This window comes from Megalops cyprinoides, chromosome 8 (assembly GCF_013368585.1).
Source record: "Megalops cyprinoides isolate fMegCyp1 chromosome 8, fMegCyp1.pri, whole genome shotgun sequence".
Taxonomy (NCBI): Eukaryota; Metazoa; Chordata; class Actinopteri; order Elopiformes; family Megalopidae; genus Megalops; species Megalops cyprinoides.
The window spans coordinates 9,345,949-9,373,565 of NC_050590.1; the positions used below are offsets into that span (position 1 = coordinate 9,345,949).

At 42.1% G+C, this 27,617-nt stretch overlaps 1 protein-coding gene across 1 annotated transcript in view; it reads left to right on the forward strand.

Annotated features, from left to right (window-relative positions):
* Window positions 1-27,617, forward strand: part of LOC118781827 (talin-2-like) — a 118,035-nt gene that overhangs the window by 32,861 nt on the left and 57,557 nt on the right. The window contains exons 2-6 of the mRNA XM_036534923.1: window positions 62-109; window positions 23,093-23,263; window positions 24,625-24,722; window positions 25,236-25,365; window positions 25,981-26,133. Coding sequence (XP_036390816.1) covers window positions 23,128-23,263; window positions 24,625-24,722; window positions 25,236-25,365; window positions 25,981-26,133 — 517 coding nt within the window. The 5' untranslated portion in view covers window positions 62-109; window positions 23,093-23,127. The remainder of the gene's footprint in view (window positions 1-61; window positions 110-23,092; window positions 23,264-24,624; window positions 24,723-25,235; window positions 25,366-25,980; window positions 26,134-27,617) is intronic.

Consider the following 27,617-nt stretch of genomic DNA (forward strand, 5'->3'; position numbering starts at 1 on the left):
TAAATAATGTATTGTGCTTTCACTGCCTATTTTAAACTTTGTTTTTTTATTTTTTTTCCAGCTGTAAATATCTGCAGATATCCTCAGCTGCATCACCCCTAGCAATAAGGTAAGACTTCAGTTTGTCTTAACTTGCATTGGAAATCTTTAGGTGCTGCAGTAGCAAGGTTGCCTTATTTAGTGAGAGTTTATGGGTTTTAAAAAAGAGGATTGTCTTGATTTAATCCACTTTGTGTCAGTACAAAGTGATGGGCTTTTATCCCAGAATGTCAGGTTTTGTGTATCATTTTACAAACATTTGTGCTTTCGGACCATGATGCACTCCTTTAATGAGTCGTGTGTCTGCAATGATCTGCAATGGAAACCACAGTCAGTGGCCATTGACTTCATCTGGAGCCTGTAATGAAATTCAGGACTCTTTGTCACACTTAGCAGCATCTCAGCCCTCTCCATTGACATGTACCCTGCACAGAAAGTAGGCCCTGAAGTTTCAGACCAGAGCTGACAGAAGCAACCGGGGCTGGGATTGGCCCAAGCCGTGGTTGCCTAGGAGACCCGCGGAAGTGGAGCGTGTAATACCAAGCCCGGAAAGTCTTAACAAAGCGTGGCGGAATCCCTCACGTGCTCCGGCCCCTAATCCTGCCGCTGTTCTCACAGCTCTCCAGGGGGGCAGCAGCGTGCTCCGTCTGCCTCGGAACCCCGCAGATCCCCCCCCCCCCCCCCCAACTCTCCTGCTCCAGTCCCTTCCCTATCGGCATGCAGATCTTATGTATGGTGGCAATGCCACAGGCGTGGGAGCTGTCCTGGTGGCTCTGGTGACAGTTGGGGATGGTCAGCCAGCTTCTCTCCACAGGAGGAATGTGAAGCAGCAGGGCATAGGGCCCGTGATTGGCTGTTACAGGTGTAACAGCTCATTGACCCAATCCACATACTAGAGTCCTTACAATACATCTCAATCTGTGAGAAGCCAAGTTGAGTGGATACAAATTAAGCTGATATTGGTCTGTTATCTATTCAAATGCAGCATTTTTGTTTGTTTGTGGGTGTGTTTTTTTTTTTTTTTTACCATAGATACAAAGTTAGTTTATTTCCTCTGCCTGCTCCAGTAAACATTTGAGGTAGCTGGAGGGAATATTGCTCTCATAAAATTTGTCAGTTGCAATTTAGAACAAAAGTATGTTTGTGCTCAAACACCTGAAAGGAGGTGCCACCACTCAGACAGCTGGAATGTCATGGGTTTAGCTCTATAAAATATAAATTGCTTGTGTCGCGCCTTCTCTGAAGTTCTCTTTAAATATAAATTAGGAGCAAGACTCCTTAGAGTGGGTCAGTGTTTGACCCTTTGACATCTTGCGGGGCTGACTGTAGTATCTCTGTGTTTTCTAAGCTTGTCAGTGTTCAGTTTTTGCCATGGATTATTCCCATGTTTAATGATAACAAGCTTGTGTTTACTCTGTTTACTCATCGAACGGTTTAAAGTCCAGGTCAGTCTCCAGTCAGATGTCTGGGGTTAGGAGTGCACAGCTCTGGTGCTGGAGAGTAAAAGGATGTGTGTTTTTGTTACTTCTTTGCCTGAAATTACCTAATGAAATATTGTCCTTGCTCTTCCAAGTTTCGGAAGTTTAAAGAGGCCTGAAAACCCTGCCTATAGTTGACTTTCACCCATAAATCATTATGGGTGGATGGCAGCGCGATGGAAAGTGTGTAAAAGGGGTGGAGTTTTACAACAGGAATCTGCATGGTGTATCCTGTATCACTGTGACCTAATGGAAAAGCTGATGTTTTTCATGCGTTTTGTGCGTGAGTATAGTATCTGAAAGAGAGCCCTTGCGTTGCAGTGCGAGTCTGCTGGACAGATCAGCGCTGCAACAGCACTGCTGTTGGTGGTGCTGGGAAATCCATGTCTCTCAACTGTCACCTTTGCATCCAGATAAGGCAAAGGGATTAACACATGTCACACGGGACAAGGTGTCAAGTTCATGGTCTTTTTTGTAACCATGTTCTTATCACTTCCGCATCCTGAACTACATTGGCATTTACATTTAGCTGCTTAACAGACCCTCCTATCCACAAAGACTTATACAGGTTACAGTATTTATCTATATTATTCAGTTAACCCACAACTGCCTCCAGTTGTAAATATCTAGCTGGTTAAGTACCTTGCCCGAGGGTACAACAGCAGTGCCCCAGTGGAGGACTCAAACCAGCACCGTTAACGAGCCCTGCTCCTTACCACTACATCACACTGCTGCCCACTTAGCTACCTTCACCTCCCATCAGCTCCCACCAGAGGCTGGGGTCATATTCACACCTTACTGTATGAGGCAATGGAACATAAGCACCTGCAGTGGACATTCACTGGTGCTAGTACAACGCATGGAGTGGAAATAATGAGTTCCCACATGCATACGTTTTGATGGCTGAGGTCTTCATCTGGAGTCTGTTACTGAAGGGGGGCTCTGTTCTAGAAGTGCAGGAAGAAAATAATTTGGCTTTGTCTTTTTCTGGAGGGACAACACTTAGTAGGAAATTGGGTCAGTTTTTTGGTGGAAAGTCAAGTGGCGCATTTTAATGTACATATGCAGAAACAATTTGGAAAATGTCCTCTCAGATTCAGATTTGCATAGCTCCAATACCAGGTCAAAATAGGAGTGATCTGCAGTTTTGCTAATTTTGTTCAAAATTTTGCAAGACAGTAAGTCTTGGGACAATTGGATGTATTTTCTGGGCTTGGTAGTACTTTGATAGTACTTTCTTTTCACTCTTGATGCATAATTAGTAAGAGGCCCATACTGGAAAATACAAAAATTTGTGTTGTCAGTGTGGTGTGACTCTGTGTGTCTGCTTAGATGAGTGTTAGCGTGTTTGTATGCATATGAACATTTGTTGGTGTAACTACTCTGGTTCTGTGAATAGGCTTGCATTATATTACATTATTGGCATTTAGCAGATGCTCTTATCCAGAGCGACTTACATCGGTTACAGTTTTTTTTTTACAATGTTATCCATTTATACAGCTGGATTTATTGAGGCAATTGGGGGTTAAGTACCTTGCTCAAGGGTACAGGAGCAGTGCTCCAGCAGGGAATCGAACCGGTAACCTTTTGGGTACGAGTCATGCTCTTTAACCACTATGCTACACTGCCGCCTGGAAAAGCTGTTTTTTGGGAAATGCTGCCATTTACAGCTTTCTAGCCAATGTGAACATTAAATGCTCATTTGTTAACAGTTAACATTGTAAAGCTTTTGGTTGTTGAAATGTCCTGATATTTCTCTCTTTAGGTTTAAGTGTTGAATAACCATCAGTCATCTGTGGTGAGAGTGTACAGTGACCCATTGCATGCAAGTAAATGGAGTCTTGTATGAATGTTTGGTCTGCTGGCTGACTGTCTTCTTTGGGTTTATTTGGCCCATTTTGGGGGCTGGTTCTATTTATTCACTCATTTATTTCACTTTGCCTGGCCAGGGTTGGTTGTGAGACTGCAGTTGGACCCCAGCAGTAGTTATGTGCGGCTAAGATTCAAAACCACTACTCAAACAGCTGTCTTGCAGCTGGATTAAAGTGCTCTGGGTGTGAATTCAATGTAAGATGGGCCAGACCTCACTGCAAGATTCCAGTGGATTGTGTGAAGTGGCCCCTGACAGGCCTCAAGTTCGCTGAAAGACATCACAGTCAGGTACAGGGTCTCATCACCTGCTGGTGTCAGGTCACAGTTTCACTTGTGTCCTGCTGGAGTCCTGCTGGACTCTGATGACACTTCTACTAATGAGAGATTTTTTCTGGTTCGATACTTTCCTGTAAAATTCCTGTACAATGCCTTGTGCAGGGCTTAAAGCAACAAATGGGACGCATGTACCGCTCTAATTCAAAATTGTAAAAAAAAAAAAAAAAAAAACATTAATACAATTTTGTATTACTGTGCTAAAATTAAAAGGGCTTCCTTTTTTCATAAATGCTATTAAAAATAAAAAGTGCAGCTTCAATAAAAGTTGGTCGAGTAGCAAGATGCTGTGTTACAACTTTGTCCAAGTCATCATCATAGAATTGGACCAATACATTGAAAATTCTGTCCATGTTGCGGTTTGTGGACTCGTCAGTGTTTTGTGAAAACATCTGTTTTGACAGCTTGTGCGCTAAATGTTGCCTAATGTGACAGGCAATGTCGTGAGTGGATAGGTAGCTGGCCTGTGTATTTGACACGCTAAGTTTGGAGAGCACAGTTCTGTCCTGTGATGTTTTGCACAGGTCATCCAGCGCTGGCGCTATCCTGAAAGACAGGTCATCTTCCGCTATAAATGCGGACTTTATGATTGCACACACGGTGTTGGATGGATGAAGCGGCAGCAGCTACAGTGGCCACAACTCCCAGCAACGTTGACGTATAACGAAGAGCCCGAACAGCTGCTTTGTGTGATGGGAGTTATCTGTATCATGCCGAGACAACACCTTTTGCCTTTTGTCCCATATTGTATTTTTTTCAAACACACGGTGCAAAGCAGCTCCCGGGCTCGTTCAATTTGTGACAACATACGCCGAACGTTTGTTCGTGATTAGGGTTTTCATTTATCCAAGTCTCTCGCCATTAATTTTTAAAGTTGAAACTAGTTGTCGATTAGATAAGAACAGCGCTCTCGTGCCAGTAACAGGCCTAGCCTAAATAGCCTAAACAGGCTACCGAAAAAACACCACATCAGTGATTGTTTGTAATAAAATTGCGTTCTGGTCTGGTAATATCAGAGCCCATATACGCTAGTCATAATTTATTGTCTGATCTAAAATCTCTGCACGCCGGATTTCCGGTGTGGTGCCGGAGATCTTTAACCCATGAGCCTGTGTAATTGTAATCCATACAATAATTATTGTTCAGACCTTGTCAAGTAGAATGACTACATATCAGTCCCAAGCTGTGCATTGTAAGCCTTCCCTCACCAACGAGACAACCCTCAACAGGAGCATGACCCACAAACCATGAAATAATTGTTTTTTTTCAAGTTCATTTAATAAAACATTTAAGGGTTATTTCTTGATACGTTTATTATGTTACAGGCAAACTTACTTGGAGTATAACTGTTAATGCATCTGGGGGTCAATAATGTGTCATCTCAGAGGGGTTTTCTTGCCGACCTGAATCAAACATCTGTCACTGAAGTGGGTGCTAGTGCAAATCTCTAGAAAGCAGGTGGAGGGATCTTATATAGAAAAGCACTAAAAGGAAGAGAGCACCTTCCATATTAAGAGGTGTTTTTGTTGTGATATGACACTTCGTAGAAAGTGTTTTCAGAAGTATTCCATAGTGACACTAGTAACCTCCTTGTTGCAGTTATAGCAGCAGTGTTGGCCCCATTTTGTCTGAGGTTAACTGAGGATGAGCCAAGATCAATCTCGTGATTTTCCAAATGCAGCAAAATGGTTTGTATGTCCCGCGTCACATTATCTTCACATCGGCCTTTCCTCTACACATTGATACATTTTGATGAGTTATTCATTTCAGATGGCTGATTATCCTGTTCTTAAAATGTGTTTTTTTTTTTTAAACACATGAATACACAATCTCAAAAGGCTTGACAAGAATGCAAGAACTTCCTTAGTGGAGCTGCAGAAATCCACACAAACTTGTGCTGAAATTCTTATGGATGTCATGTTTCAGAGGTGTCTTGGAGTCACCAAGATGGGACAGGCCGCCATGCCTCTGTGCACAGCGGCTGTCTACTTTCAGCTGCTTTTGGCATCGCAATCATCAAGCTGACAGAAAGCTACCTTTTGGTGATATTTCTTCGTTGGCCACCAAAGTTTGAGGGGGGGTTATTGGCTAGTGTGGCAATCTGTCCACGGAGTTCGATATCACCTGGATGTTCCACACAGTGTTCATAGACATTACTGCCAGCACGTTGCTCAGAGCCCAGAACTTCCTGTCTGTGGTTTTTAAGGAAAATTTAGCCAGGCAAACCTCTTTTTTTCCCAGCAAAGACTCTAATGTGTACTTGGCAAAGCAAGCTTGTTATGGCCTAATGCAGTAATGATGTCGCACTGGGATGTGTGCTAGTGGTCTTCATTTTATTGGTTAGGTTTCACATCTCAAATATTCTATGGCTTCCAGGATAGAATGTTTTAATGATTTAGCTCAGCTTTTCTCTCTCAAACACAGTATGAAAATGATTTCTGTAAAGGTAATGACTCATTTCATTGATTCACATGTTCAGGTGGGAAATGAATGATATCAAAGGATTATTATGCAGTCTTTTTTGCTTGCTATTTTGCTTTCCTTAATGAATGTCAGTGAATAAGAATAAATCCCTTGGTTTCTCTTCCTTTTATGTTAATTAGCAAGTATTTGAATACAACTCAAGTATACAATTAGTGAACTCATTGTCAATCTCATGCCTGTTATCTGTCCCTAGTGCTTGAAGCCTTCTGACAGAGATTCAGTGATAGATGAATTCTTTGAAAGCTTGCAGTAAACTTGACTTTTTGTATGATAATGTTTTGAGGCAGTTATGTGGGATTTATAACACCTTCAGGCAATGGTGAATCTTTAAAGCTTGGCATGCATGTGATTCTGTATCTGGGGATCACCATAGAAATAGAACGAAAGTGCATCTGAGCACGTCTTTAGGGTCTTATGATCACACTGACATTTTTCTGCATTACATTTCAGCTATTGAGCCGAGGTTTTTTTTTTTTTTCTTTTAAAAGCATATCTGAAGTGATTTTTCCAAGTGTCCATGTGCGTGTGTGTGTGTGTGTTTGTGTGTGTCTGTGGGTGCATGGATCTGTGTTTGGGGAATCCGCTGTTTTTCTGTGTCGTGAGGAACCCGTCTGTTCAGGAGAGACTCCTAACTGGGTGTTTGAAAGGGATTGATGCATGGCATATGGGGAGGTGCTGGATCCATAGCACCCCTCACTGCTGTAATCACTTATTTATGAACATGGCTCAAAAACCATCTTTATGTTCATTTTTTTTGCTTCATTAGACTAGGACATTGGAGGGATCAAACTGCATTTTTCCTATGCCTTAGCACTTACATATGTCATTTAAGGAACTTGATCTGATTTGGTAGATGCACTCTTTCTCTCTGTGCCAAATTGGTACTTAGAAAAAATAAAGTAGGACCCAAACTGAAAAAGGTCATGCAACCATATTCAGATATTATTTGTAGGTTTTATATTTCATTTGGTAAACTTTGTTTTATATAGCAGTTATACATCTATGAATATGTACATAAGGAAATCATTAACCCCGCTGCACTCAGAAATTGAACATTAACAAACTTGAGTTCCAGGCTCCACAGGTGATGACCATCATCCAAAATTCTCCCCACATTCTCTCATGTCTCTCCCTGCTGACCTCCCTCCACTTGCTACTGATAAAGGCTCACATCTGTTAGACCAATGGGCAGCAAGAGTAACGGCTCCCCTTTGTCCACACTCCTGTCAGGTTCTGCAGCTTCACATCCCGGTCACATCCTCTGCCTGTTCTGGCCCCAGTGTGATGGAGTGAACTTCCACTAGCAGTCAGAACAGTAGAGTCACTGGCTATCTTCTGACAGACTGAAGACCCACCTCATCTTCCCCTGACCTCACCGTATGGTGTAGTTTACTGTACAGCATGTTAAAGATTTATTATAGGTTATGTTGTAGTTTTAGCTTTTTGTAAGAAATTTTACAGGGTATCTTGTTTCTTGTTGTCTGCAAAAGAGTATCTGCTAAATGACAAAAATGTAAATGAAATCAACTGAAATGCAGTATATAATACAATATTAATGGTATTATTACCCTTATATCTAATATTAATTTTGCTGTTATTAATTAATGTAATATTATATTATATATATTATTTTTTGTATTTAAAGGGTGCCTCTGGCTATGCTCAGAAAAATGATCTGTAAAGAAAAAGATAAAGTGTTTAAAAGTGACCCTAGGGAAACAGTGTTAGTGGAAGTATGAGGGAATGCTTCTCTAAACCAGTGACCCTTAATAAGGTTATGTATACCAGTGTTTTACATGTGAGCTTGGGGCCTTCATAGTCACAGTGCTTTCATTTCAATTGCTTTGTCAGAGTAAAATGACTAAAGCTGAGCCTGAGAGGGCCTGCATTGAGAGGGCAGGGATTTTCATGATCTTTATGTCCACAACCCTCTCTATCACAGTAAGCCCTGACTAATTACTACCACAGAAAATCAATCATTCAATATGCAGATCATCCACCCCACCCCTGCTCCTTGGGGTTCTGGTGCTGCAGGGCATTACTGAAATTATCGCCAGCATCATACACTACTGGCTCAGTGAAGAGGGGAAAAAAAAATGCATCATTGCTGTATCTGAATCTGCCATTCATCCATTCATCTGTGGTGGAATGGAGCAGACACAGGGCTGAACAGAGCTGATGAGAGGGTTTCTTTCTCATTGGATTAAATTCTTCATGGAGTGGGATCTTTTCTTTTAGCGTACAGAGTGTGTGCGTGTGTGTGTACGCGTGTGTGTGCGTGCGTGTGTGTGTGTGTGCGTGTGTGTGTGCATGCGTGTGTGTGCGTGTGTTTGGCCACATAGAGGAGGTACTTGCTGCGATAGATGGGTGATGCACTGCAGCATTATTTGGCTCCTCTTCCCAGAGGGTTGCAGGCCGGCTGGCCTTGTCACCAGCGGAGCTCTCAGGCAGCTGCTGTTGAGTGACATCAGCATTCTGAGGATCGCAAGGGCCCAAATGCATTGTAAAAGTACCTTTGAGTCTGATTTATAGTGCCAGCTGTGTGCCACACATCAAAAGATGTTTTTCTTTTTTTTTTCCCCTCCACATCCTCTTCAGAGCTTGCCATTTACACGATTTGTGTGCTATTGGGTCAGCATTAAGTTTTCATCTCTAGGGCAGTGTGTAGAAGCATGAATTCTGACAGTTCTCTTTATGTGAGTGTGTGAGAGTGTGCATGTGTGTGAGTGCGGGTGTAAATGCACATGTATGGATGTGCATTTGTTGCTGTGTGTGTGTGTGTGTGTGTGTGTGCGCGCATGCGTATGTGTTTGGGAGGGTCCTTTAGGAAAGGAGCAGATTCACAGTCTGTCGCAGTTCTCTCGTGTGTCTGTGCTTGTGTGGGGGAAATGTTTTTTGCAATAATGTGGAAAAAAAAAATTAAATCTTTATGATACGTCTGGAACACATCATAAAATAAGGCTCAAAAGGGTACTATCAGTGTGAATTTTGAATTAATTTTGAATTCATTGCTCATTATCTTTTTTAGTAGGTGTCTGTGTTAAATAGGTATTTATTTTATTGACAGAGAAGAAACTAATTTGAGGTCCTTTTGCAGCTTCGTAAGCTGCTTTAGGCTATCTGATATTCACAGAAAGCCCAGAATACCTTGCTTCACCCCTCTTTTTTCTGGGAAATGTCACAAATTGCACTCATACACTAAACTGGTTTGTGTCTCACTGTGAATTGTGAATTTATATCCATTTTAGTAGCTCACTAGCTTTGTGCAAAATGGAACACATTATGGGAACAGGAGGCAGAGAGGAAATGAGATAAAATACAATCAGTTTGAGCCAAAACAGCTATAAATTTTTCAACAAAAAAATAAACAGCTTTAATGTTTTAGGACACCCACCTGTACCATCTCTGAGGGCTGACAGGGAGGCTGGAATGAAACAGACTTGCTGTAGGGAGATATAAATCAGGTGCCCAGTCATCATTCACCCTTTAGACAGAGTCACACACTGTCATCACGGCACAACAAAACTGTTGAAGGAAATGGAGATCTCTCCACTGTGAAATTGGTGCCTTGCTTTTCAATATGCGTACCTACTAACCTGTAAGTTAAGGAGCAGTATATCAAAGTTGCGCTTTTTAAGGGACGTTCCACTTGGAACTGCGATCATTTCCTTTTGATGCACAGTTTGTGCGTGGAATTATTCTTTGAAACACCGATCAACTCAAACACAGATCAAGGGTGGAAAGATTTATTTCTCATCCAGACAAGATTTGTGAAGCCATGCTTTTACAGCATGTTTTTTGGGAAAGGCAGGTGAAATGGCATGAACACACTTTACCATTTTTTTGTAACAGGTAATCCCCTCTTTCCCCCTCTGCAAGCTTACAAAGACAGGCTGCGGATTAGCCTGGACACGGTCCCTCCGTGCCCATGGCAACCCACTGTGATGTACAAGACACACTCTCAGGACACTCTTGATCACCTTGGAGGGTGGGACTCGGGTCAGGGTTCATTTTCTGTATGGTTCTGACACCTTGTCTGCCAGCCCTACAAGAGGCAGCAAGTAACATGAGATGCGGAAGAGTGTATGACTTATCACAGTGTGCATTGTAAAGAGTCTGTGTTGAAGCCTGATGAATTCTCAAGCGGAAGATTTTCTTTTCTTCCCTTTCAATAGAATCACTTTTCATGAGGAAGATCATTGAACTCTGCACTGAGATGGCTGTATGCTTCTCGAGTAAAAAAGTACAGGGACAAACACAAAGCTCTGACATGAGTTAATCAGTCGGACAACATGCCCTCCAGTCCTGTCAAACACACACACACACACACACACACACAGCCAAATGCAAACACATGTACACACACATACATAATGTACCCATGCATGTACATACGCACACGCACACGCACACGCACACGCACACGCACACGCACACGCACACGCACACACACACACACACACACACACACACACATATGTGCAGTGGTCTTCAAAATTCATGGATATATACCCTAGTGGGGTGTGAGGCCCAACGCCATGTGATGGAAATAGAAATCAGAATTTTGCTGCTTTGAATCCTAAGTTGGAGAGACAGGGGTTGTGTGTGCGTGTGTGTGTGTGTGTGCGTGTATGTGCATGTGTGTCGATATATGTGTGTGCATGCGTGTGTCTGTGTGTCTGTGTCTGTGTCTGTGTGTGCATGCAGGATGGAAAGCAAATGAGATTCCTCCTAACAAGGCACATGTGATCCTGACCAGTCACAGAACCACAGTGAGGTTCATTAAGAGGTTCATGGGTGTGTGTGCACAGTATGTGTATATATGTGTTTTTACCCACAATTGCCTCAGTAAATATCCAGCTGTATAAATGGATAATGTAATGAACTGTAACCTATGTAAGTCGCTCTGGGTAAGAGCATCTGCTGTATAATATAATGTAATGTTTGTGGGTGGCAGCATAGCATAGTGGTTAAGGAGCAGGACTTATAACCGAAGGGTTACAAGTCTGGGGAACTGCTGTTGTACCCTTGGGCAAGGTACTTAACCCAGAATTGCCTCAGTAAATATCCAGCTGTATAAATTGGTAACATGTAAAAAAGATTACACACACACTGAATGGACCGGTGCTATGGACAGTAGCATGTAGGCGTTGTTGAGGGGGCAGGCCGTATATGTGTGCTGGCAGATGTTACATTACATTACATTACATTACATGCATTTAGCAGACGCTCTAATCCAGAGTGACTTCCATCACAATAGAACATAAGTGTATCCATTCATTTTAAATGAGCAACAGTGTCAGACAAGGCTCACAACACTTGCAGACCAGTGAGTGAGCACAAGTACTACTATTCAAGCCCACAAGTTAACTTGTGCACTCTGACAAAAGCCAAGTATACTACGATGCAACAATCCCTAGAACACAAATTATAATACGTCATTATACTACACATAACATTAACATCAAATGCAAGAAGTAGTAATGTTGACTGACTGGGCCTGTTTTCTTTGAGACCAAGTGTGCAACAGCTAAAGCAGTATCACTCTCAGGGCTGAGGGCTGCAATCTGCCTCCAGCACAGAGAAGTTTCATGGCAGATGGTTCTCTCCCGTTCATCCTTTCATGCTGGCTGGGTCCTCCATGACCTTGGGCTCCCGATTCCTACGGCAGAATGTGGGAGTACCTCAAACATGGTGGGGCTCCCTATCAGACAGTGCTGAAAACCACATCACCATACAGGTTACACCAGCTTTGGGTACCTTAATTCTATACCCTTTAATTAATACCCTAAATCTTGTTTTTTTTTTTTTTTTGGCATTTTATCATTTTTTTAACACTTGTAATCTCCCAAAGCTTTTAAGGTCTATCTGTTCAATGCTGTATGGACTATGTCCTTACAACAGGATGAAAGATTTGGATGAAGCCTTATGAAAATGCAGTGCATGTTGCTTTCATTTCATTATATACTGGAAAAGCTACTAATGAAGCAGGGGGATATTGATAACTTGTTACTTTTTTATGATTACTGATATTCCATATGAAAATGTAAGAATTCATTAGCATCGTAAGCTGATTTATGTTTGCAGGTTATGGCCTCAGGAGTTTACTCTTTACCTCAGTTTGAAAAGCACAGTTTTAGTTGTTTTACTGATAATGCTGTCTTCTCATCAGCTTACTTTAACCCATTCATTTTCCTCAAAAGAATAATATTTCTGCTTGTTTTTTTTTTTTTTTCAATGCATGATCCAGCAACAGACATTAATAACACTGTATGTTCCCTTGTTTGGAATTTGACTATTAAAGGATTCAGTAGATGATAATCAACTTGTAGCATTTAACAGTCAACTTAGAGCCCTCAATGCTTTAATTCATAGCAAGATGGGCAGGGAAAAGCACAGTCCATTTATTTCTGCTATCTCGGAGGAGGGATGCGGAGCCCTGCTGGAAGATGTTCCACTTCGTCGGGTATTTTTGGAGCGACCTAAACTCTCAGACGCTCATGATACATTTTTTTCCCCGCCCCAGAGAAGAGAACAGGATTCATCATTTCTGTCAGGAAGTGCAGCTCCAGACAGCGTAAGCAGGAAGCTGCCCACAGCTATTCTGAAGGGCACACTGGTTTGGGGGACCATTATCTTTCCCACCCCAAGCTACTGTTGCAGTCATTAGTGCAGGCTTTTTGCGATGTTTGACATTTTATCACAATTGTACCAATGAATGTCTCCCCCTACAAAAAGCCATTAGCAGTGCATCATTTTGGGGTGTACTAATTCAGAAGCTAATTCAGATTCATCAAGGACACTTGAGGGGGACGATGGGAAGGAAGGAGTCACGAGTCATGAGTTACCCTAATTTTGCGTCCCTTGACTGGTTTATTGGTGCAGTTGCAGATGATTTCCGCGTGCATTACCTGTCAGGTGTGCTATATAAGCTCCCACACCTCCCTTTCCTGTTTTGCTGCCAGGCCGTGAGTATTTATTTCATCTTCATCTGCACCACTGCTGTGGGCTGTTGAGAAGCGAAACCAACCACATTACTCTTTCATGGTGGAGCCCGTTACAGTCGGAGATGACTTTGATACTTAAAACTGGCCAGTGATGCTTAGCAATGGAGAACAGCCTGCTCTGGCTCTGTTGCGTCCAGGGTTATGCCTGCATGCGTGCATTTATGTGTGCCCATACAATGGGCAAGTTGTTATGTCACAGTGATTTGCTGGAAGGATTTTAATCAATTCAAATGCCCCTGTAAAACTTCTGAGCAAATAAACAATCCAAGTGCCTGCTTTTAATTCCTTGCACTTTGTTATGTATGGAATCTCCTGCTTCACCATTATAAAATGATAAAACTATAATGATAAATAATTGCTGCTGCCCTGAGTGTGTGGAGTACCAGTCAGCATGTGTCATTACATTGAATTCACTCCCCAGAACACTTTTCAACATAACAAAAAAATATGTGACAGAAATACCATTTTTTTCAAGTCCTCAGCCATCACTGGTGCCTGCAGACTCAGCAAGATAGCTACTTCTCTAGGTAATCTGTCAGTTATTTTGGAAAGTCAATGACACTTTTCAGCAATTTGTTGTAAGTGTATTTCCTTTCAGCTGAGCAGTCAAACCTATATGTATTTAAGAGTTTCTTAGCTTCTAAACTTTTTAAAACTTCATGGATCATTATAAAATTTTTGACAACCATATCAATAGTAAATTTGTTAATAATGATATGCACTCTGTGTAGGCCCTCCTTATGATTGTGTATGGCAAATGCCTGTTTTGAACATCTGTACGTCACATTTATTCAGTTCATGATTTAAATGTTTGCCACTGGCAGGCAGCTAAGAACCTTTCAAAGAATGCTGTTGCACAGAAATTCTCAAGCACTTAACTGATTGGTTATGATCCCACTGATGCCATTCATTGACATATTTTCAAGTTTGGATTTTCATTTGCCATCAGTCTGATCAGAGGGTTGTGGAATACATGCAACCAAACGCCCTTTTCCTGATATCTAGGAAACCTGACGTAAAAATGCTGTTATTTTGGATGTCAGGCCCATGTCATGCTGTTGATGTACCAAGTGGGGACATTGTTGGTAGTTCAGGATGTTCGTTTAGAATAGTTACAGAAACCCTTGACAGTTCCTTAGTTGTGTTTGGTTGCGGCTAGTTTTCTGCTGAGAGGTCATTTGGCAGCTCTATGAATAACTTCTGGTGACCCGACTGTAGGCCGGTGTCACACTGTGTTCTCCTGGGCCACAGTTCCTGAAAAGAAGGCCATGCACAAGGACAAATGGCAGCCTGTTCTGTACTGGAAATGTGTGTCTGGAAACGTATACAGAACAAGAGGAAATGGTAGTGAAGCACTCTGATGAATGACTTATTATTCATGAAGCTCTTATCAATTTCACTCCATTCACATGTGCATAGCCTTAAAAAAGAAGAATTGGGTACGGTTAGGGCAAGGACACCCAGGGTGGAAAAGGAGCATTAAGGCTTTGTGTCAGATTCTCAGCCTGTTCCTGGCATTGTTTTAATCTGTATCTCTTTGTGAACACAATGGCAGCTCTTATCTGATTGTTTATTTACAGGTGAATGTCTGCAGCTGAATTGTCTTCCCAGGCACTATAGAGTGGTTTTAATTATAGGCTGTATGAAGTTCTGTTGATGAACACCAACTTTGTTAAAGCAAGTGTTGCCATTTATTTCTTTTCACTTTCTGTGGAATGTGTGTTGTTCAAATACACCCTAGAACTGACAGAACTAAATATTTAGTATAGGAAGCCAATGTCAAGCAGAGTCCTTTCTCACTCGACTTGGAAAAAGGGTAATGTCATTTATTTTCTGTAGCCCATATTATGAGCGTCATATCAGCACTGTTAAGTTAGTGCTGTTAAAGTGATGTATCACCCTTGCTACTTCTTATTCAGCTGCTGCTCTTGTAGAATAGATTGAGAATAATCTGGTAGACATCCGTGGAATAAATCAAAGATGCTGCTTTTCCAGGAATGTATTTATGATGGCTGATGCCTGCGTTCTTGAATTTTCCTTTGATTTAGTATGTTTTTTGGTCAGGGCCAGGATACAATTAAGATTGGTGACTGAAATGTAATTAAGTCCAGAAGGACTGGTATAGCTGTTGTTGAATAGTTGGTAGTATAAATGAGGACTCCCATGAGAAAAGTCACAGTATTCTCATACATATTGTTAGAATGAAACGTGGGGTAGGCGTATTATATATTTGTCTGTTTGTAATAGCAGTGATGGTTTCGCTTTATTCAATATCCCACTGCTGCCATCATCCACATTTGTATTATGGTGCTCCAGTGTATGTTTGGCCACTTTAACAGAAACCAGTACTTCCATATTCCCAGCAAACAGGCCCAGTCATCTATTTAATCTCACTCTTCTCTCGCTATTCTGCTAGTAAAAAAAAAAAAAAAAAAATCAGTATGGATTTAGTTTCTAATAAAAGATTGTAGTTAAAAAAAAAAAAAAAAAAAAAAAAACTTTAGTTGAATTTTCAGCAGGACCCTTTCTGGCTTTTATCACACATTCGCCCAGCTTGGATGTGACGCTTATTTGGTATTGTCCCTGTGTACCTACGCTGTGAAGGGTTGCTTGGAAACAGCACAAAGTCACACCATGTGAAGTGGATTTATTGAGAAACGGTGTAAATCTTTCTGTGTGGTGGACAGCTATTAAAAAAAAAAAAAAAAAAAAAGACGCACAGAGGAGCAGGAAGGATGCTCCGTGGAGGATATGTAGCTCGGGGGTGTGTGAATGTGACTGCTGCTCTCAGACAACTATCGCACAGGCCAGTCGATCTGTTCACATGGCTACTTCCTCAGAGCACACTCTGACATGTCTCATATCTTCTGGTGCTTTTCCAGAATGGCCCGCCATAGATCTTCAGCCACTTTGTGAGCGCAGTGTCTGTGATGTGTATATGGAGGCGGCAGGCCTAACAAACATGTGCAGGAGAGGCTGAAAAGGCAGGGCTGTGTGTGTGTGTGTGTGTGTGTGTGTCTGAATCTGTATAGTCTCATAATTGTGTCTTTGCTGCTTGTGTCTGTTTTACCTAGGTGTCTTGTGGGTGACTGTATATTTGTTTGTCTGCTTCATTGTGCTGTGCTTGTGTGTGTGTGTGTGTGTGTGTGTGTGTGTGTGTGTGTGTCTTCATCGTTCTCAGAACCCCAGCCCCTTTGGAGTGACCTTGAGAGGAGCAGCCAAAGCAGATCAGCATAGCATGGGTCCATCCCTTACTGTACAGTGTGCTGTTAATCGAATCAATGACAGCTGGAGATGACAGGGGGATTTAGATGTGGTGACACCTGAGTAAGGAGATGTGTAAATATTGGAGACAGCAGCCACAGAGTCAGCTGCAGAGAGAACCATCACTGAAGTCCTTTCCTGATCCCTCACCTTCACACAGCTGAAGCTTACTGGCGCATTTGTGCATTTGTGTGGCATTATTATGATAATCAAGTACAACTTAATCACTATTATAAAGGAATGTAATCGCAATATTAATGTTTTATATTAATCTGTTTTCCAGATATGGATTTTTGCATTGAGAAGAATAAGTGTTCACTTTAAATCTTTTCTTTAACCTCAACAAGAAAGAAACAGGATAAGGAGCTGGTATGTTAATCCGGTTTTGATCATGAGCTGTCTGTGTTTGTCCAAGTAGCACAAATGCATTTAAAGAAGCCTTCTTACAGTGCCGATTGACTGCATTCAACTGATAAAGCACAAAAAATTGCAGGTTTAGATTGTTGAACAAGTATTTTTCTAAAGCATATCAGAACTGTACAGTGCATGCTGCACTTGATTTGGACGTTGGTCAGAGTTTGCTGAGTCATATCTCCCAGCCTCACTCTGCCTCCAGAAATACTGAGATTTTCTTCTATTTAACCTTGTCCCCCAGCCAGGTTAGAGCTTTAAGGCAGAATTTCTGATGTACCAATCACAAACTGGGCTCCTGGGGTGAAACAAAGGCAGGGAAAAGTAATCAATACATATATGCCCACATTATCTATATATCTGCATACCCTGTCATATTTGATGTGACTTCTTTTTCTCCTTTTAATCAAGGCTTCATGATACTTATTGCAATATTTTGCATTACTTTATACCTGTGTGGTAGTAGTATATAGTTAGCTTTCACCTTTATACAGCAACAAAAACTCCATCAGTCAGTCAGTCTGTCAAAAATGTAATATGCTTTTTTCAGAGGGGATTTACAATCAGCTGGTTGCCAATCTTAGAAATATATATTAGGTTTAGATGTAAGCATTTTAGCAGATAATAGTACTTATTGCAACTTACAAGGTGAGAATACAAAGTGCACCTAATAAACAAAACAACCTGCTACTGTAAATACATGCATGTGCCATAATTTAATCAAAGTACAATACATAAGTGCATGAATTCAAACATACCACACAGCACTCCATAATACTTTACAGTAATGTGAATACTACATAAGTAAGGCACAGGGGAGTTATGATTGGGTGGAGGGTGAAGTGGTGGGTCTTTGATCTGAGGAAGATAGTCAGCACCTCATTCCTCCAGGTCAGGGCCAAAGCAGACGGAGCATGCAACCAGGGTGTTTGTCCAGGTAGGGGAGGGATGGCCAGGCACCTTGCAGTGTCAGAGCAGAGTGATAGGGTCGATGTGTCTAATGATCCTTCCCAGGGGAGCTATTCCCCCTGGTGGCGCGGTAGACTAACACCAGCTTTTGAAATAGATGCGAGTTGTTATCGAGATCAGGCAGGATGAGATATGGGAGTACTCAGGGAGGTTGTGGACCAGCTAAGCAGCAGCGCTCTGGGTGAGCTGCATGGGTCTGCTTGTGCATACAGGAGGACCAGCAAGGAGGGAGTTACAGTAATCCAGGCGGGAGAGGACCAGGGCCTGAACACAGATTTAAGTGGTGAGGAAGGGGTGGATTCTGTGTTTGGCGCTGGTGTCGTCCAACTTTGGAGTTAATGTGTTCTTTGCATGCATGTGTGTGTGTTAAAGGAAAGCTCCAAATTACTGCTTGTGTTCATACATGTGATAAAATGAGAGGAATCTGTGGAATTCAAAACAAGAAGGGTTCTGTGGTGGAATGTGGAGGTGGAATTTCTTTAGCATTAAACCAGCCTCACACTGAGTCTGTGCTAATAGTCAGCACCACCTGCTGCTTCAGGTTGTATAGCAAATGCAGCTTAATGTCAAGGTCATAAGTGCCCACATTCTGCAGAGAGACTCTATCTGCTGTAAAGAGACAGGAATAGATTTTAAAAGGCCTGAATTTAATGCAAAAAGGATTGTGGGTGGACTGTTCATTACGGTGCATGCATTCTGCAATCAGGATGTGTGTCTGAGGCAGCAGGATGTCAATAACTAAACTCTCTGATTGGAACCTACCAGTAAGAGGTCATGCCGGACCCCATCAGTACTACTTTGACAACTCTGCAGAGGTCATACTTTGTTAAGCAGACCCTGCAATCACAAAATAACCAGCTCCCCTCTAAGCTATGCTAATTACTGGCACAAGTACTGACTACCTATTATTATTATTACCATTTTATTGGAATTATGATAGCATTGATAATTATACTGATATGCTTGTAGTCCAGAGCTGGCAGGTACAACCCCCAGGTCACTACTGTTGTACCCTTGATGTACTTAGCCTGACTTGCTTAAGTGAATATGTGACCAAACAGGAGATTCACCTGGACAATGCAGGGGGAAAAGCCTTCATCTCTTATCTGGGATCAGTCATTCACATGGGAGTGGAAATTCAGTTGACGGACAGCGGCGGTCCTGTGATGTCATAGAGGGGACTAGCTCTGACTTGCTACCACACATTTTTGTGACCCCATGACTCCAGGATAGCCAGGGAAACACTGTTTAGAGTGGTTTTCTATAACAAGCTCTTGCAGTGGGCACCTCTGTTTATTTTTCTGGTTCTGAGCATAGATTATTTTCCCTCTAATTACATTGTCTGGCAAAGGGTTGAGTCTGAAGCAAGAGTTGAGCATTATATTGGGTTATTGTATGGTTGCTTAGGTATGTCATTTTAAAGCTGATTTGAAAGCTGAAAGCCTTAGGTGGCTATCAGAAGACACCAGTGCTTGGACTGTGTGATGAGCGCTCCCATCCCCCGCCCGCTGCCTTGTATGCTTATGGTAGAGTGCAATCTGATAGAGACAAAGCTTTACTCTGAAAACCATCCCCACTGATTGGTGGCCGTTGGTCCGCTCCCTCTCTGATGACACAGCTAACAGCGCAGTCATAAAAAAGAGCATGCTGTTTGTTTCTCTCACATAGGCTCGGATGTCTGCTGTCTGCTGGGGAGAAGCTGAGAGTCCTGCTGATCAGTGTGATAAAACAGAACAGCCAGGCAGGTTATAATATTACAGCTAAGTGAGGCATCCTCAATATTAGCTACGTTTTTTTTGATCTGTGCATTTGTTTCTCTTTATTCTCGCTCTTTCCTTTATCCCGCTTCCTTCCTCTTTCTATCTACAGAGGGAGTGTATAACGGTGAAGACTACAGCTTTGTCATGTGTCATGGTTAAAGCCTATCTCTCTCTCTCTCTCTCTCTCTCTCTCACATGCTCACTCTCACTCACTCTCGCTCACTCTCTCTCTCTCTCCCCCTCCCTCCATGGTATTTGCTGCCCTTAAGGGGTTTGGTGGCCTGTCCCTGGTCTTTCTGCTTTCTAATCTCACAGCTGTGTGTTTCCTGTGTGGGCTGATGGGACTTTGTGTGGCAGCAAGCAAGCTGCTGAGCTGAGACTGGCCGTACGTCTGGGTCACAATGTGACACAGCAGGGCATGAGCTCCCAGACCTCCGTCAGAACACGATTACATGCAGAGGCCATTACCTCTGCCTCTGTTTGAATGCTTGTTGGGGGAAGAATGGGGCTCTGCTCACAGAAAGTGCCTGTTCTGTGAGGGGTCCTTTCACAGTCTTCCTCACTGAGATTTTTTTTTCCATCGTCTTTTATGTTTCTTGTAAGTTTCACACAGTTACAATCCTTCAGAATATTCTCAACCATCATCATTCTAAGCAGTGGTCCTGGTTATAAATGGCATCTAAATATTGTGTACGTTAGGCTTTGTCTAGAGTTATATCGCACAAAATCAGTTGTGCAAAACAAATGGAGATGTACAGTCTCAGTCTTTTTTTTTCTTTTTCCATCGCTTAAGCTGAACATTCTGCATCGATCCCTTCAAATGCTTGCGTTGGCAGTCTCAGGTAGCTGATGCAAAGAAACACCATACCTTATTCTTCTTCTGTGTTCCTTCTCCATACATATCTCTGTCAGAAACACTTCATCAAACGTGAGCAATACATTTTTTCAAGTGCTCTGATAAACAATACAAAAAACTACTCTTGTTATCTGTCACTTTCAGAAAAGACACAGTAAAGTGGTGCTAGTTTTCCTTAATGTATCACTAACTTCTCCACGTGAATTGTGAGAAGTGTATGTTTTAATTATGTTTCTAGATTGCATCAATAAATATATGCTGTATATTGAAGCCTTGTGATAGCTTCATAGCATACTTTAAGTATACCAGCTCTTCATGCTATGTATTGAGACCCCCTGTTTTGCTATAGGACTTCATGCTAGGTCTTTATTCTGTCTTTTCCCAAAATGCAAGTATATGGTCCTCCACACAATACACCAGCACAGTACATTTCCATACCTCTTCTGTTGTCAGTAACAAAGCTCTGAATTACCTGTAAAGGGTTCATTATAGTCCAAATTAAAGTAGGTATTATAAAGGTAGTTTCTGGTAGAAACATGTTAACTGAAGGTCATCTCTCTTACTGAGGCAGAGTATTGTTGTCCTTGAAAATGTAGGTGTCATGAAGTTTTTGCAACATATATGTGTCGAGCTCACAGCATGCAGTGATTGGTAATGAGCTTTTAATTTGATGGACTTGCAGTGTGTGGACTCCCTCAGCAGGATCCTCTTCTGAGGAGTCTCATGTTTAATGTAATCTAAACTGCAGTTTTTTTCTTTTTTTAATTGTGTGTATTCCCATGGTAAATTATGCAAAATTATTCCCTGATTTGTATAATAATAGTGGATATGGTTACACTGTCATGAACGCACTCTCGCTGGAGTGCCGCCCGTGGGACTGTGAATCATTCATTATAGATCATGTTTGCTGTAATGTTCGAGGCTCAGCCCTGGAATTAATGCATTCCCTTGTAGCTAATTTGACCTTTGTCACAGACTAAACACGATCACCCAGCGGGAATGGAGACCTCATCATTGTCTGTTCAGCATGGGTTCTGTTTCCATTTATTATCGGCTCGTTTTAAAGAGCCTTTGTCTTACGGAGGGAAAAATTGCCCCAAGAAGGACTCAGTGCTGCGAAATTCCGATACCTGAATTTGGATATCTGCCGATACCGATACAGATACCAATACCAGAGCTCTTTTTTCTTGAATATTATTATCATTATTGTTGTTGTTGTTGTTGTTGTTATGTGTAAGGGTCTCAAAAGTCTGTAAAAGTATGGAAGAAATACTGATTAATTCCGCACCTGGAAAAGTCTGGAAAAGCATCTAAAAGCCTGAAAACTATTTGTGATTTCATGCCATTCCCATAGTCTGGCCACAGGTTCAGCAAGAATTCAGCATTTTTTAATCATTTTTCTAGGATGTAACTACTTGAATGCAGTATAAATATATGACTCTGCAGCAAATTAGTCATATGCTCTATAATAGGGTTTCTCAACAGGAGCACTTTTACCTTTCAGGGGGGCGCTAAGGCATAAGGTGTTGAAAGACCAGTGTTCAAGCTAGAAGAGTGAAAGTTGCATTCTGAATATCTAAAATGTTTTATACACATTTATCTATACCCAAAGGGAAGAAATGTATATTTTCTTCATTTCAATACTTCAGACAATGTGAATCAAAGGGCACAAGTCCGAACACTCAACTCTGGCCTTTGATCATAGCCAAGATCTGTTTTCCCACCAAACATTTGCATGAATGAATGCATAAATACCTGTAGCCTAGGTCGCCAAAGCACAAGTCAAAAACACCTCAGCTGAGCAGGTCTGTAAGCTGAGGTCTGGAAAGAGTTTGGAAATTTGAAATGGCAAATATGCAGTAGCTCTAATATGTGAACGCCACATGGTGCTATGACTGTGCGTGTAGGAGATTAAATGAATGTGTAAATGTTTGGGTAATTTTATCTCATTTGAGAAGTAGTACTGCATGTTGTATCTAGGGAAACTGACCTGTTATTATAAATGATTGTGGAGACATTTTCCTTTTCCCTTCAAAGGTTATATTGCTCACATTGCTTTTCCAATGGGATTGTTCCATCTAATGCTAACTGTCTGTCGACAGACAAAAGACCATGTTCCATGGTCTTAACCTTTAAATGGCAGTACATACTGTACCTGCTTGTACTGGAGGCTGATTTCACTTTTGAATTCAGTTACCGATTGTTAAAGTCGCAGTTGAGTGGCTTTCTGCGTTATAAAATCTCCAAGATACTTTAGTCAATGTGTGATATATAATATGTAATATATAAGCTGTACTGCTCTGTACCCACATTACTGTTTCTACAGTAAGTCTGTTTCCAGCTTTCTTTGTATTCATTCCATGCTACAAAGTGAACAAACACTTCTGAAGGTCTATCTGCAAATTACTGACTTTTTGCAGAAAGTAGAAAGCTCTTTTTATTATTCTTTAGAAATGAAACCTGCCATGGCTGGGTCTTAGATAAGGCAATTTTGAGAAATACAGTCTCACCCAGTGCTCTTTCAAATGGCACACATACCGCCCCTCGTATTTTCGTGAATGTCCTTGGGAGATGCTGTGGCTGGAGACTGATTACAGTCTCCCATTGATTTTTCTGCAGGTGTAGACGTCGCGTGCCGCCCACCACCTGCCAAGATGGTGGCGCTCTCGCTGAAGATCTGTGTCCGACAGTGCAATGTGGTGAAGACCATGCAGTTTGAGCCGTCCACTGCTGTCTACGACGCCTGCAGGATCATCAGGGAGAGGGTCCCCGAGGCCCAGGCAGGACAGGGTGAGACAGAAGGGGAGGGGGGCTACATATACTTTTGTGTTGAGAGCCTTTGGCACTCCTGTTGACTACACCTCTGCACACTTGCCTATGTTAGTTGTATTGAAGTATAAATACCTTTGTACTGTCTATACACAAATTATTCAGTGCACATTTAATCAAAAGGTTTACCTCATACTGTTTTCATTTGGTGCACTAACACTGATTGCTGGTCACTAACATCATACTGACTCATGGCAAGAGTTCATTTTTCATTGAAAATATTTTTTACTTTAAAAGCATTAAAAAGTAAGTCATGAAAAACAATTTGTTAATATTTGGTCTTAGCAGGGGTAGCTTAAGCCCACGCAAATACCGCAGTGAAAGATAAAGAGGGCATGTTAAACGGCAAAGAGCCATGTCTTACAAGTGTATACATACCTGGAGAGAAAGATGACTCCTAACACTATACCTGAGGCAGGGACACTTAAAGAGATGGACCCCCCACACTCCTTTTTTATATTCACTCCTAAATTGGTGCAGTCATGCATGGGCATAATGGTGCATTAAAATCCATTTTTACATAGTTGGAGGATAATTGTTAATGGTTACCTGTCCTCCTCTTCCTGAGCCCAATGTATTTGTGTAGTGCATGCATTAAAAAAACCAAGCACAGCGGCTGCACAGATGCTACAGTTTGCAATCTGCGACCCAGTGTGTCCCTGCAGCACCATCAGTAATTCAATTGCTAATTCCTTTCTCTTTTTTTTCTGAAGCCTCCCCCAATTTTAAGTATGTAGTGCGGAAAAAATGTTCAGTTTCAAATGTCTGACTGAGGCTGGAGTTCTGTCACAGGGTGCATGCAGTGGTTAGTAATACCAGGAGTTGGCAGAGGAGAAGAGATAAGGATCCATCTCCGCATAACACTGCTTGCTGACTGAAGTCAGCAAAATGTTCTGAAGTCAAACATCTGATGTATTCGGTCTTGTGAAACTCAGATAATCTCTCACTGTCAGATGTGTATTTTGTAAGAACAGAGTGTTTTTTTTTTTGGGCTGACTAAACAAGCCTCTGTGCTTTTCGCATTTGTTTGTTATGTGTTCGCTTAGATTTGTGTCAATCACACGCAGAATGACTTGGCTGACAGGAAGTGGACATGTGATGAATGTTAGGATTTGAACAAAGGGCCTGTTCAGTCTCAGAAATGCATGCCATGCCTGTTAATGAACATGTCTTACTCCTCCATATTTTTATTAATGTATTCTGTTTATGTATAAGTGGATGCATCAGAAAACACCTGTAAATAGTGGAGGATCATTTGGATACTAGTGGATACTCTGGATAGTAACCTCGTGTTGAAAAATAAGACATTCTTTCTTTTTCAGCCTCTGATTACGGCCTCTTCCTCTCAGATGACGATCCCAGGAAAGGGATCTGGCTGGAATCAGGAAGAACCCTGGACTATTACATGCTCCGGAATGGGGTAAAAGCCCTAATTTTGATCTTAAACATCTGTCCAATCAGTGGGACCGCTCTCTAGCCATAGCCACATCAGTGCATGGGGGGGGGGCATGTGACATATCACAAGACAGACACCCGGTTGGGTCACTGCATGTCTTGTTTGCGCATCCCATGATTCCTTGCTCTTCGACCCTGACCTGTCATAGCAGCCGTCCTGTTGTGATGATGGATGCCACGCATGGCTCGCATCCAGACAAGCTCTTCACTATAATGTTGTGAAGGAATGTTTCATGCAGGCAGGACCTATTGGTCATGATGCCAAAGCAATTTATACTGTTATGGACATGAAGAGAATGACAGGTTGGGGATTGGTGAGAGGGGGCTAATGAAGTATTGATGCTGGAGAATTACTCTTAGGTCTAGCGCGTGAGTGTGCGTGTGTGTGTGTGTGTGTGTGTGTGTGTGTGTGTCACAGAAAATCAAAGTTAGATCTTTCACCCCCCCCCCCCCCCCCCCCCTCCCCCTGGTCCCTCAGGACATCCTAGAGTACAAGAAGAAACAGAGACCTCAGCGGATTAAAATGCTGGATGGCGCCATAAAAACCATCATGGTTGATGACTCCAAAACCGTGGGCGAGCTGCTTGTAACTATATGCAGTAGAATAGGTGTGTATAACCCAACCCCTCCAGCCACTTTTTAAAAACATCTGCCAGTCTGGAGTCCAAAAACCACCACAAAATAAGTCAACCGTTTTTTTTTTCTCAGCTAGCATAATGACACTAACTATTTAGGTTTTGTTTAAAAGTGTTAATCTTGCAGAAAAGCGGAGTAGACAGCTGAACTAACTCTCAGTGTCTGTCTGCACTGCACCGTTTAAATAAAAATTGAGATTGTTTAAGGACTGATGATGATCTTAAAAGCAATAAAACATTTCCCTCCCGCTGAAAGGCATAGGCCCACATGGGCCTTTATGCCGTTAAGGAGGAGACACAATTCTCTCCTCTCCCTGTCACCACAGCACCAAAGGAGCCATACATCTCAATTACGCTGGACTGAGGCCCAAGCGAAATTGAGCGGGGAAGATGGAGAAGGTTACCTGGCAGATCTTAGCGCAGGCAGCCGCCTATTTACAGATTTCTGCTCAGTTTTCTCCTCTCTTGAATTTTCACTTTACTCTCTTGGCCGCTCTCCAATTTTCTCTATTGGGCTTCCCGAGTGGAGAGATGGAGCAAAGCCAGCTGTCTGAGATCAGCCCTTGTCCTCCTCCCCCCCCCCCTCAGGAATCACCAACTACGAGGAGTACTCGCTGATCCAGGAGCAGCCCGAGGAGAAGCGGGAGGATGGCACGGGGACGCTGAGGAAAGACAGGACCCTGCTGAGAGACGAGAGGAAGATGGAGAAACTCAAAGCCAAGCTCCACACAGATGATGACTGTGAGTTTCAGTTCAGTCAGTGCTGGAACGATATTACCGTCAAAAGTGTGACATGATATTTGCCTCAAAGTAGTGATACTTTATGCAGGTGTATTTTAGCAACTCTCTGAAACCACTCCATATGAATGGAACACACATATGGATGTTTCTTATGATATCTGGCTTTGAGGCCCACAGCATTTTAAAATCCCCAACACTGGTCCCCGCTACAGCATGAAGGGCAGCTTCCTCTGGCAGTCAAATTAAATGTAATTTTCAAATTTCACCCCAAGAGCATATAATAATGAAATTGGTTTAACCCCTATGACTGAAATACATGTTTGTCATTGCCACAGAGCAATGTCCATTTTAAAATGTTTTTTTTGTCATGTAGTCCTGACCAAGAGCAAAACTGCATTGTTGTCCATTATGTAAGCACAGCTGTTTGTCAGAAACAGGCTTACCTCTGTTGCCATGGTTTTTAAGGGAAGGTGGGGGTGGAGCAGACCTCCAATGAGAGTGAACATTCGCTTTAAGCTGTAAACGGAATGGCTGCATCTCTCATACCTCTTTCCCATGGTAGAACTGTACAAAGCAAGCACCAGCTGGTGACAAAAGCATCCTGGTCCAGTACAATTGCATTCCCACTGCATGACAAGCAGCCAGAGCTGACGTCAAACTTACACCCACCTAGGTGGAGATGGCTACTTAGACATCATCTACTGTCCAAAGGTTTTTTTCCTGAAAAAGCCTAGAATTTTAATGGGAAACCGCTACCTGAACCGCTACCACAACTGGACCTGAATTCAACTCCACATTTCCATTCTCATAAAACTGTAGCTTGATCTTCACACATTCTCTGGAATTAAGATGGGGGGGGGGGTCATTGCTGTTCTGTTCGAACCCTAGGGGCATATTTGAAATCATAAAAATGAGAAAGGTGTGCCTGACAGTTTTTAGATGGATATGTGAATAGTTTACCTGCTGGTTGACTGGTGTGTCCTGCTCGGTGTAAGTAAAATGGCAGGGGTGTTGTTTTGCTGCCTTTATGCACTGCTTTACAAACCTGTCCAAAATGTGCTATATACAGACTCCCTGTATATTCCTTTACAAGGTGATCAGACATTTACCCCCTCATTGAGTCTGATAGTTATGCTGCAGTTACCTGCCCTTTTGAATTTCTGAGTGTCAATTGAATAAAGCGTCAAAACTAATTTCACTAAAGATCCGTGAAACTGCCCCTTCTGTGTCAGCTGAGATTACAGACAGTGTTCTCCAGCAGGGTTAATTATGTAATGATACACGACAGAAAATTTTAATTAGTTGAGTCAAGAGGAGTTCATGAGTATCATACTGATTCCCAGTGGTGTAATACTGTTAACCTTATTATGTGGTGCCCGGGGCCAATGGAGGCAACAAACCTTCAAAGCATTATCTCTAAATGGATTCATTTCATTCTTTAATCTGCACGAGTACGCAATAAACTGCGAAACCTTCAAATTAGT